Genomic DNA, 12240 nt, shown 5'->3' with positions numbered 1-12240 from the left:
CCTAAAACGCCATTTGAATTATGGAAAGGTTGGAAACCGAGTTTGCGACATATGCGCGTTTGGGGATGCCCGTCTGAAGTGAGAATTTATAATCCACAAGAAAAAAAGCTGGACCCAAGGACCATTAGTGGGTATTTCATTGGATATGCTGAAAGGTCTAAAGGTTACAGATTTTATTGTCTATCTCACAGCACTAGGATTGTGGAATCAAGGAATGCAAAGTTTCTTGAAAATGACTTGATCAGTGGGAGCGATCAAACCAGAAACATAGTTTCTGAGAAGGATCATTCAGAATCTCAACCTTCCACTTCAAGTGATAGATTGGTTATTGTTCATAGCACCCCTCAAGTACAAACTAGTGTTGAACAACCAATTGTTGAAGTTCCACAAGCTGCTGATGATATTCCAGTAGATCAAGGAGTTCAAGAGTTGCCAAGAACTTTTGAACAACAAGTTGAACCACATACTTCTCAGGAAGATGATGATACAACATTAACAAGATCTACTAGACCAAAGAGATCAGCAATTCCTAATGATTATGTTGTGTATCTACAAGAATCTGACTACAACATTGGAGCCGAAAATGATCCTGAGTCCTTTTCACAAGCCATGAGTTGCAAAGAATCAGAACTATGGTACAATGCCATGAAGGAAGAGATGAATTCCATGAAGAGTAACGAAGTCTGGGATCTTGTTGAGTTGCCTAATGGTGCAAAAGCCATTGGATGTAAATGGGTCTTTAAGACAAAGAAAGACTCATTGGGCAACATTGAGAGATACAAGGCAAGACTTGTTGCTAAGGGATTCACTCAGAAAGAAGGAATCGACTACACGGAGACTTTTTCTCATGTATCTAAGAAAGATTCCTTGCGCGTTATTATGGCATTAGTAGCCCATTTTGACTTGGAGTTGCATCAAATGGATGTGAAAACGGCTTTTCTTAATGGAGATCTAGAGGAGGAGGTTTACATGAAACAACCTGAAGGATTCCCCTCTAGTGATGGTGAGAAATTGGTTTGCAAGCTCAAGAAGTCATTATATGGTTTAAAACAAGCATCCCGCCAATGGTATTTGAAATTCCATAATGTAATTTCTTCTTTTGGTTTTGTAGAAAACATTATGGATCAATGTATATACCTGAAAGTTAGTGGGAGTAAAATTTGTTTTCTTGTTTTATATGTGGATGACCTTTTGCTAGCAACCAATGATAAGGGTTTGCTACATGAGGTGAAACAATTTCTCTCTAAAAATTTTGATATGAAGGATATGGGTGAGGCATCTTATGTCATTGGCATTAAGATCCATAGAGACAGATTTCGAGGCATCTTGGGTCTGTCACAGGAAACCTATATTAATAAAATTTTAGAGAGATTTCGGATGAAGGATTGTTCACCAAGTGTAGCTCCCATTGTGAAGGGTGATAGGTTCAATTTGAACCAATGCCCGAAGAACGACTTTGAAAGGGAACAAATGAAGAACATTCCATATGCTTCTGCTGTCGGAAGCCTAATGTATGCTCAAGTCTGCACAAGACCTGACATTCCATTTGTTGTGGAAATGTTGGGACGATATCAGAGTGATCCAGGTTTAGACCACTGGAGAGCTGCAAAGAAAGTGATGAGGTACCTTCAAGGAACCAAAGACTACATGCTTATGTATAGACGGACGGACAGCTTGGAAGTAATTGGCTACTCAGATTCTGACTTTGCTGGATGTGTTGATTCACGCAAATCAACATCAGGATACATTTTTATGATGGCCGGTGGAGCTATATCATGGAGGAGTGCCAAGCAGACCTTGATTGCCACTTCCACTATGGAAGCCGAGTTCGTCTCCTGTTTTGAGGCTACTTTACATGGTGTATGGCTTAGGAATTTCATTTCTGGGCTTAGAATTATGGATTCTATATCTAAGCCATTGAGAATATATTGTGATAATTCAGCTGCTGTTTTTATGGCTAAAAACAATAAAAGTGGGAGTCGAAATAAACACATCGACATTAAGTATTTAGCTATAAGGGAACGCGTTAAAGAAAAGAAAGTGGTCATTGAGCACGTCAGCACTGAGTTAATGATCGCTGATCCTTTGACTAAGGGCATGCCACCGTTTAAATTCAAGGATCATGTATTGAATATGGGACTTGGTTCCATTATGTAGTTTCTCATTGTATGGACAATGTTATTTTAATGAAATTCTTATTTTGATGTTTTTTCTCATATTTATGTGCACTTTAAGTTGATTTGAGAAAATTCATTTAAGAAGGACCAAGAATAAACATAAGGTTTATTCATTAAGAAATTGTTCCCACATAAATTATAATAAGAATAAATACATAGTAATACATGGAAGATAATACTCGTCATTAGAGGACTTATCGCCATGATTCATGTATCTATTACTTAATACATATTATCAATGGTTTTTAAGTTGAGACATTAAGTTTGGAAGTATAGACCAAGTGGGAGAATGTTAAGCTCCATTAATTTTGCACAAATTGCTGCCTACAATTATGGAATTGCAGTCTTTCCTTAACTTATGGAAACCAACTGCAGTAGTTTCCTTAAGTTAAAGAAAGGCAACTGCAATTACTAAATTTATAATTGGGAGCTACTAAAGTGGTCCATCACTTTGATTCGAGTTCTCTGCCTTGAATTGTGGACATCTAACACATAGCTATGAGAAGCTTAATGGAAGCTTAGCTATATGTTCATCTGTTTGGTCCCCAAGCTCATATCTCAATCCCCTTCAGTTTTACACCATCTAGCTGAGATAGCAGAGCTTGGAAGTGCCTTCAGATCAGCTGCATTCTTTTCTTTTGCTTGGGCAGCTGGAGCGTGGTTTTTCAGAAGGAAATTGCATCAAGAGTTTCACCCATGGAGGAAGTAATTCGTATCCCTGGGCATTAAGTTTCAACGATTCTTTTCAGTTCTTTCCGCATGCAGAATCGTTGTTTAAGTTTAAGATTTACCAACACTATCCAAATAAAAAGTGAACATCTGAAATTGAAAAGACTTTGTGCAGTTAGGGTTCCAATTCACAATGTCAGAAGCACTGCACTGGATCATGGACCAAGGAAATTTAAGGAACAATCATGGCTTCAGTTCTTTTTTAAAAATATTTAAAAATCTTTAAATGGTGAGGTTATTGCATTTCCAGTTAAATCTTAATGGCATAAAAGCCTACAGCAATTGAGAAGTGCTGTCCGAATCAAATGTGAACATCTGAAATTGAAAAGACTTGTGCAGTTAGGGTTTCAATTCACAGTCAGAAGGACTCCACTGGATGATCGTCCATTTTTATTTACTGATGTATCTGTCTGTCCATGTCGATGAGCCACTGGAGGTACTCGAAATCGGAAATCTGGCAAGGTATTCTGAAGACTCCTTTCTGGTGGAAGCCATAGGCCTGCTCGGCTTCCTGGAGCAGACGGTGGAAGAGCGGGTGATTGAAGTATAAGACGGGGATCACAAACCGCGTCTGCTCTTCTTGCTCGTCCCCCACGTACACAGCCACGAAGCCCTGTGGAACGTCCTTCGGAGGGGACTCCTTTCCATTCCGATGCCCTGCAAAATTGAAATTACGCCAACAGAAATGGCGGCCGATATGCCGTTTCGTGCGAGCAAGAAGATTCGAACACCTAACCGAGTCCTTAATGTGACCTGAACGCAGAAATTTTCTCCCGAGCTTGGCAATCTTACGTCTCGGTTTCAAACCCTTGGCGTGATCTCCGTCCATGTCCATGGCTAGCATCGCTTTGTCCAATCTGGGCCAAAAAAGGATAAAGATCGATATAATTGAAAGAAATCTATACATAGGCTTAATGGCGAACGTACGGGAACATGTTGTGGTAGAAGAAAACAGTAAAGAATCAAGAGCAATTTCGTTCAAATGTGCACAGGCTAGATATTTCGACTCATGACGCAGCGAGACGCACTTCTATACTTTGGTAAGCGACCTAAATTGCAGGCAATGGGAGAAATTAGCAGCGGCAAGCAATTTGAAGAGATGAGGAAATGAAGCAAAGGGGAAATTTATAAAATGCAATCTACAATTCTGGCGCTGGAACCGGTCTCCGTGATGGCATAGTCTTTGCTGTCGAAATTGACGAAGTAATCAGAAACAATCAATTTGTTGAGGGCCAGAGATTTCCTTCATTGAAGATAAGGTAGTTTGTCGCTGAGTAATATCAAAAATCCAAAAAGGTTTTAGACACACGGGGACCAACACTGAACAACTTGTACCGTTTGCTCTTTTGGCTCAATCTCGAGCTCTACCTGTAAGTGGTTTGAATTTTCAAATTGAAACAAACGCCACAAAATTGGTCGAGTCTCCAGCTCTACTTGTAACAGGTGTGAATTTGTAAACCGAAACAAACGCCATAAAATAAGGTATTCCATGAAATCCTGGCCTTGGAATTCTATTGAGGGATGACTGATGGGGCCGAGTCGTCAAAACGTTTAATTTTATCCGAGTAAATTCGAAATTAAATTACTTTTAAAATATATCAATTTTAAATTATTTAAATGACTTATTATCCACTTCATTTTTTAAAATGTGAATATCGTGCAAAATGTTGTGGTAAAGGGCATAGATATTTACGGACTCTGTAAAATATATAATTTAAATTTAAATAAATTAACAAATATCTGGTTTACGTTAATTTTTTTTTTCCTTTTGTCAATACTATTATTTTTTAAATGTATTTGGCATTATGCGGATATAAATGAGTTTTATAATGAATTTATTCAATATAGAAAATTATTTAGATTTTGTTTTTTTTTTATTTTGTTTTATTTTTATTGATTTATTTTAAACTGCCCTTGCTTTTTTAAAGTGATAATTTAGTTGGATAGCTATTTTTTTTGCTGAAATCTAGTTTTTTCAGTGTGAGATTGTTTGAATCATTTTTTTTATGGTATAAATAAATTCAACACCATCAAAAACGTCTAGGCTACCTAAAATCTTGAAGCTTGGTGGCCATAACTCAAATCTCCAAAAATTTCCACCAGATTTTGTCAAAATTATACTGAAGTTTGTATTGTTTTATGGGCGAGAATGTGTCTCGTGTTTTAAATTTGTTTATTTTAATTATGGATGTATCGAGTTATCAAATTTATTAAATTTAAGATTTTCAATAGTGATATGAATTAATTTTTGTGGTGTTTTTTTATATTTCTTATCTATTAAATATAAAAATAAAAATAGTAATTAATATTTTTTCCGTTTAAAATTTCATCATTTTTTAAAAAATTACAAAATTATATTTTTTACATGCTTTTTTAAGTTTACCTTAAACATTTCAAAGTTTAACCGAAAAAAAAGTCCATATGTGAACCTGCTCAACCTCAACTTCATCATATCTAATATATAGGAGAAAAAACTCTCAACTTCATCATATCTAATATATAAAAGAAAAAACTCCACTTATCAACTCAACAGATATACATCCTTTCCATTTTGGAAATATCACTTTAATTTATAAAAAAATAGAATGAAAGCTGTGAAGAAAGGCTTCAAATAGGTGCATCCCTTGCTCCTACCATTGATTCATGAAAAGGAGGGTGGTAATATGAAAAAATGTCCATGTTAATATATCCCTTGCTCCTACCATTAATTCATGAAAAGGAGGGTGGTAATTGTAGTGTCCTATCTAGGGTGCTAGACTAGGCTATATTTATTATCGACCAGGATGCGTAGACTTAGAGGCATGCGTCTACAGTATATAGACATAAAGGATTATTAGCTAAGTGGTTATGATGGTAGGTCACAAGACTTCTTTACGGAAGATTGAGGTATGTTACCTATCACCCAAACACTTAGGTCACTCAATTAATCTACCTAATTACAACACTGTCATTCTATTCATTTACCAAATTAAAACGTTGTGTATCACTTCAAACCAAGATTTCAATCTTACAGAGACACTATGCATAAAACCCCTGTTCAGCAAATACTCAGCATTCACTAATATTCATGCAAGATAAAGACATACGGAAATCATAAGCATACTTTGAAATGATAACAGAGTTCATGACATTGCTTTAAAAGACAACAAAGGATCGAATCCCTTACAGGATACGATTCACGATCTCAGTGATGAACTGTTCAAGCATTATCATAAACATCATCCATACGCATTCTATTGAAATCGAAAACCAATCTTAATTGCTATGCATATCATTTAATACCCTAAGTTGCGAATAAAAAGGAAATGACAGTATACCAGTTTAACGCAGGGCCCGTCCGCGTTCCAGAGGTATACTGGACTGTGATCAACCGATTATAAAATCAACGCAACAAGGAAAAGATCGTGACTGCAACTGTGTTCTTGATATTAAGTTCAAACTCTGTTTTCAAACGATACAATGATAACCAACTACTGACTACACAGAACTGTGTTTACATATGTTTTTACAACCCTTACATTTCGAAAACGAATGTACATTCATGATGTGGCTGTTGCCACTTTTATCATGTCGTGATTTTTAAAATGTTTCTATCCTAAACTGATTTCAAAAAGGAACAAAACTAAATCAATTTAGAATGCTATGCTGTTGCTGCCTTTGTCGCCAACATGCTATACTTTGACCATCGTTGACCGCACATGTAGGAGGGTCGGTTCTGCTGTAGGATAGGTATTCGTCCATGCTTGGACATTATACTTTTCATCCCTACCCTTTGCTCTAGCCTAGCTGTCATGCCACATGTCAAACAATAAACCAATTACAGGATGTTGGAACTTCCTGTAGTCATTTTACCAAAAATTCCTAATTCTTTAACATAAAACTCCTAAATCAATTTCAATGCATTTTAATAACTATAGTACTATTAACTAATCAATTTTCAAGGGATCTAAGAGATGTATGATGGAAAGAGGTAGGCAAATGATATGTTTTAGGAGGAAAAAGGAGGTCATGGGATGGTACCAACATCTCTCCCCGACTTAATGAATTAGCATGTCCTCATGCTAACCCCGAAGTGCTTCCCTTGAACTCTGTCCCTGCCTGGACCTCTGCTGCCTTTAGCAATGTATCCACATTCTTTTTCACCTGGGCATCTTTCTGACCATGGAGCTCCTGCTTTAATCTTTTGTATTTTTCTTTGAGGGTCTTCTTCTGGTTGTACCACTTAGTGGCCCATTTACAAATATCCGTTTGCTCAGCCTCAAGTTCATTGATTCGCTCCCTTAACTTTTCATTCTTCTGTTGAGTCTCTTTACTCTGCGTTCGGAGCATCTCATTTTCTTTCTTGATAACTTTTTCTAGCATATTAGCCTCCATGAGTTCTTCCTTTAATTTCTCAATTTGTTTCTCCAGTTTCTTCTGCTTCTTAATGGGAGGTGGTGAACCTTTTTCTTTCCTGTTATTGCTTTCAACCTCTATATCAACTACTGGTCCTGGTTGTGAGTGGTCACTACTCTCAACATCCATCGGTATAGGTGGATTGGATTCAAGCTGGTTTTCTTGTAACTGGGTTTTTGGTGCTCTCCTTGTTCTTCTTGAATAAGTGGTGAAAATTTTATCTTGCTCTGCCTTCTGAGCATCCTCTTTTCTCATTTTCCTAGTCCTTATGTTGCTCACAGGTGGAGGTACCTTGCTTGCTTTGGATACTGGGATCTCTTCATCGATATCCTTCATGAATCCTGAGTTCTCCTGCAGCTCTTCTTTGTCTTCTTCATCTTTAATTTGGTTAGCAGCTAAGAACTCCTTCCACGTTTTCCCTCTTCTCTGCAATTCATGCTCAATAAGAATTTTAATTAAGCCAAAGTGATATAGGCTCTTGTCTTCATTTCCCTTTTGCTTTTGGATGGTCTTCGACATCTTGGTTAGGCTTTGTAATAGAAAATATGGTAGACTGATAACACACTGCCTTTTCAAGTGTAGCAGTAGTTTAATATGGTATAGATAGATAATACTGTAACGGCCTTCGCAAGTTACGAATTTTTGGAGAATATAGACCATCTCGTCCCAGGGATGCATCAACCAACTCCTTGGGACGCCTTTCTTCCAATTAACTAATGAGACTCTGGATCTAGACATAAAGTGATTCCATGACTTCTCTTTAAATTGCTTTGTCTTAAAGTACTTCTCCCCTTCTGGGCTGATCCCTATTGACTGGGCTATGGTGTCTTCCGAAACCCTGAATGAGAAATTACCTATCAGGGCTTTCTCTCCGTTGAATGTGAAAGCGAATTGTTTGGTAACCTCTTCATTACTTCCATGAAATTTCTCTAAAAAGGGCAACCACTGTATCTCTTTGAGAATTGAAATGCAATCTTCATAATATTGAGAACTGTCGAACATGCTCGGCTCGACCCTATTGGTCAGTTTGGCAGAGGGTCGTGCTCTAACTCTTCTCTATTTATGTTTTGCAATTTCAACAAAGAAGTTTCAATTTGTTACCTGGTGGTGTCGCTCCCTTAATATCCAGTATGATGCTCGGTTGACTGTCTTGTGACTTTGGTGGGAGTCGAAACCGAATGGTTATATTTCCCTCTTGTGGCGCTTACTGCTTTCAATCCTTACTGTGGAAGTCACGGGAGTCAAATGCCAGCGTGAAATAACTGAGAATGATGGTGAAATAACCAACTACACTTACTTCATAGCGTATTCATCTTTTGGAACAGAGGAATGGCTGTACCGTTTGTATAGATGCCATCATAGGAGTGCTGGAAGCGTATATGCAATACTGGGGTATGATTTCAGGGAGTCGTATGAATCATTTGGCTACGTCGGGTGGTGGAATCATAATTCGGCCGTGTGGGATACAATGAATAGGCCCGCTTTAACATTTGTTTCTTTCCCTTTTTTAAAAAACAATTCACCACGTGTCCTGCTTCTATTGGTACTCGGCCAAATGGAAGATGTTGGTATGGCTGTAGGATGCGATTGGCATAACAAGGTTGATATGAAAAGGGGTAATGGATTTAGAGGTATGAAATAGGTTGGAGTATGAAAGATGATAAGAATCAGTGAGATAAGGGATGATGGAAAATTTAGTGTCCTTGAAATCGATCATAACAGTCACAGTCATTAAATTTAACATTAAAAATTAATCTAAGAAATTAAATGTTAAGAATAAGGAACACATTACACTTTTGTTGGTTGTTGTTGCATTGGCATGCTGAGTAGGACTAGTCTCTTTTGACTATTCTTTGTTGTTCATAACAGGTCCCCTGAGATAGATTCGAATGCAACAGGTCCCTCTGAGATCTTGAAGATGTTCATGCAGCTCCTTTGAAATCCGGAGAAAGAATTATATGCATACAGGTTCTTTGAGCTTGGGTATTTGATGGAGTCTTGGTGCCCAGCAACCTGTGGATCCTTGTAGAAATTTGATGAAGTTTTGTTGAAGTAATCCTGAAGTAACAGTCTCTTAACAGGTCCCATTACTGCTGGTGTTGGTAGCATGGTCTTCTGGACAGAACAGGTCCCCCTACATAATGTTTATAACCTGGTCCCTCTGAGATAAAACAATGACAAAACAACTTCTTTATTGAAATCTGGAATGCTGGAACAAACTGCTTTGGAAATTTACAGTGAGGAGATGAGATAAGAAATCTTTAAGAATTTACAATGGAGAGATAAAAGAACAAAATGCTGATGCTTCTCTCCCCCACTAAAGTTTTGACTTGTCCTCAAGTCATTATTCAGTTTATAAATCAAATAGTGAACAAAAGAAAGAGAATTCTTACCTGCCAACGAATTGGTTTTCAAGTAAGAATTCGGGGTTAGAGTGTGCCAGAGGCTGGTTTTCACATCTAACCCATTGTTATTATATATTTTTTTTATTTTATATTTTTTTTTAGATTTTGTTTTGTTTGTTTGTTTTTTTTTTTTTTTTTTTATTTCTTTTTGAATTTCTAAATTGAAAGGAAATGAACTAAGGCAGGGATACTGCAGCTGAGGGCTGCAGTATCTCAACCTCTCTTTGTTGAGATACTGTTTGGAGAAAATATTGCTTGCTGATGGGCTTAGTGTATAGTTTCAGGCGATGACCATTGACAGTAAAGGAATGACCTTCTCCATCAATAGTTTTGAGCTTGACTGAACCATTGTCGTAAGCCTGAATAATTTGGTATGGGCCCATCCAATGGGTGGTAAACTTGGCTTTATGATCTCTAAATTTAGAGTCAAAAAGTAAAGCCCAGTCACCTTCCTTGAACTGCTTCTTCTTGATATGTGCATCATGCCACTGCTTCCTTTGTTTTTGCATGAGGATTGTGGTTTCCTCTGCTTGCTGCCTCATTTCATCCAGTTGGTTCAACTGCTGAATTCTTGCTTGTTGTGCTTGGTCCAAGTCAATTTGCAAATCTGCAGCCAGTTTAAAAGTATGTATTTGAAACTCAATAGGAAGCATTACCTCTTTTCCATACACCAACTGATATGGTGTAAATCCTGTAGTATCCTTCCAAGTAATTCTGTAAGCCCAGAGTGCATCTTTGAGCTTCTCTTCCCAATTCTTCCTGTTCATTGCCACAGTTTTAGTAATGATTCCTTCCAAAGTTTTGTTTGTGGATTCCACCTGCCCATTGGCCTGTGGATGGTAAGGTGTGCTTCTCCTATGCTTGATCTGGTATTTGTCTGTGATGTCCTTCACTAGCTTTGAGGTGAATTGGGTGCCTTGATCAGTCACTATCTCCCTTGGTACTCCATACCTTACAAAAATCTCTTCAAAAAGGAAATTTACCATTGTGTGTTCGGTGGCTCTAACCAGTGCTTTTGCTTCAGCCCACTTTGTGACGTAATCAGTACATACTAAGATGTACTTCTTACCATTGGAGGTTGGGTTAATGGGTCCTATAAAGTCTAGAGCCCATTTTTCAAATGGCTCTAGGTGAACTTGGGGCTGAAGGGGCATCTCGTCTGTAGCTGTTGGCCTGCCCATTCTTTGGCAGTTGTCACAACTCTTCACATACTTCTTGGCATCCTTGAAAATGGATGGCCAGTAGTATCCAAGAGTAAGAACTTTGAATGCTGTCCGCTTAGCTGCAAAATGCCCACCACACGGTTCATCATGGCAAGATTTTAAAATATCAATTATCTCATCATTTCTTACATATCTTCTAATGATCATATCATAACTAGTGTAAAATAAATCGCCATTAAGCCATGAATATCTAGCACTTTGTTTGACTAGTCTCTTCTTTTCCTTTGCAGTAAAGTGTGGAGGTGTCCTTCCTATAGACAAATAATTGGCCAAATCAGCATACCGAGGATTTACTATGGAAATTGCAAATAAATTTTCATCTGGAAAAGAATCTTCAACCGAAACAACCTCACCTAGATTTTGCAGTCTAGAAAGAAAATCTGCCCCCTGATTCTCTTTACTTGGTCTATCTAACACTGTGATGTTAAATTCCTGTAACAATAATAACCATCTGGTAACTCTGCCACTAGTTATTGGTTTATTCATTAAATGTCTAATGGAAGAATGATCAGTATGTACAAAGACCTCATAACCAGTTATATAATGTTGGAATTTATTCACAGCATATATGATGGCAAGTGTTTCCTTTTCTGCGACTGTGTAGTTTGACTCTGCAGGTGTGAGATTTTTGCTAATGAAATAAATGACATAATTACAAGATTCCTCTTTTTGGCCTAATGATGCACCCACTGCAGTGTCAGATGCATCTGTAAAGATATGAAATGGTAGGCTCCAATTAGGCCCTCTTAAAACTGGTGCGGGTGATAATTTCTTTTTGAGTACTTCAAATGCTTGTTGGCAGTTCTCATTCCAGTTGAAAAGTACATCTTTTGCTAGAAGTTTAAACAAAGGTAAAGCTATTTTACTAAAATGTTCAATAAAACTTCTTTAATAGCTTGCATACCCAAGGAAACTTCTTACCTCTCTTTGATTCTTTGGAATTGGCAAATCAACAATGATCTGGATCTTTGTTGGATCAACTTTGATGCCTTGAAAAGAAATATAGTGGCCTAATACTATCCCTTCGTTTAACATCATAAAGCACTTTTCATTGCTCAAGGATAGATTAGCTTCAATACATCTTTTCAAAACTCTTTCAAGGTTTTCTAATGCATGTTCAAATGAATTGTCGTACACTGAAAAATCATCCATGTAAACTTCAACACAATCATGAACTAAATTAGCGAAAATAGCTAATACAGCTCTTTGAAATGTAGCTGGAGCATTGCAAAGCCCAAATGGCAAAACATTGTAAGCATAAGTGCCCCAAGGACAGGTGAATGTGGTTTTGTCCTGGTCTTCTGAGGCTAT

The 12240-nt window shown here is 37.5% G+C and overlaps 1 protein-coding gene across 1 annotated transcript; it reads right to left on the bottom strand.

The window, feature by feature from the left end:
* Window positions 1-3123: 3123 nt before the first annotated feature.
* On the bottom strand, window positions 3124-4334 carry LOC149185433 (uncharacterized). Its single transcript, XM_089419099.1, has one exon. The coding sequence runs from the start codon at window positions 3811-3813 to the stop codon at window positions 3301-3303; it is 513 nt and encodes a 170-aa protein (XP_089275225.1). The 5' UTR covers window positions 3814-4334; the 3' UTR covers window positions 3124-3300.
* Between the last annotated feature and the right edge of the window lie 7906 nt (window positions 4335-12240).

The sequence above is a fragment of the Pinus tabuliformis genome, chromosome 3_2 (genome assembly GCF_031772625.1).
Source record: "Pinus tabuliformis cultivar Carrire ecotype Pingquan chromosome 3_2, CPIR1, whole genome shotgun sequence".
NCBI classification, from domain to species: domain Eukaryota; kingdom Viridiplantae; phylum Streptophyta; class Pinopsida; order Pinales; family Pinaceae; genus Pinus; species Pinus tabuliformis.
Note: the sequence above shows the minus strand (reverse complement) of the source record. Positions and strands in the feature narration are given on the sequence as shown.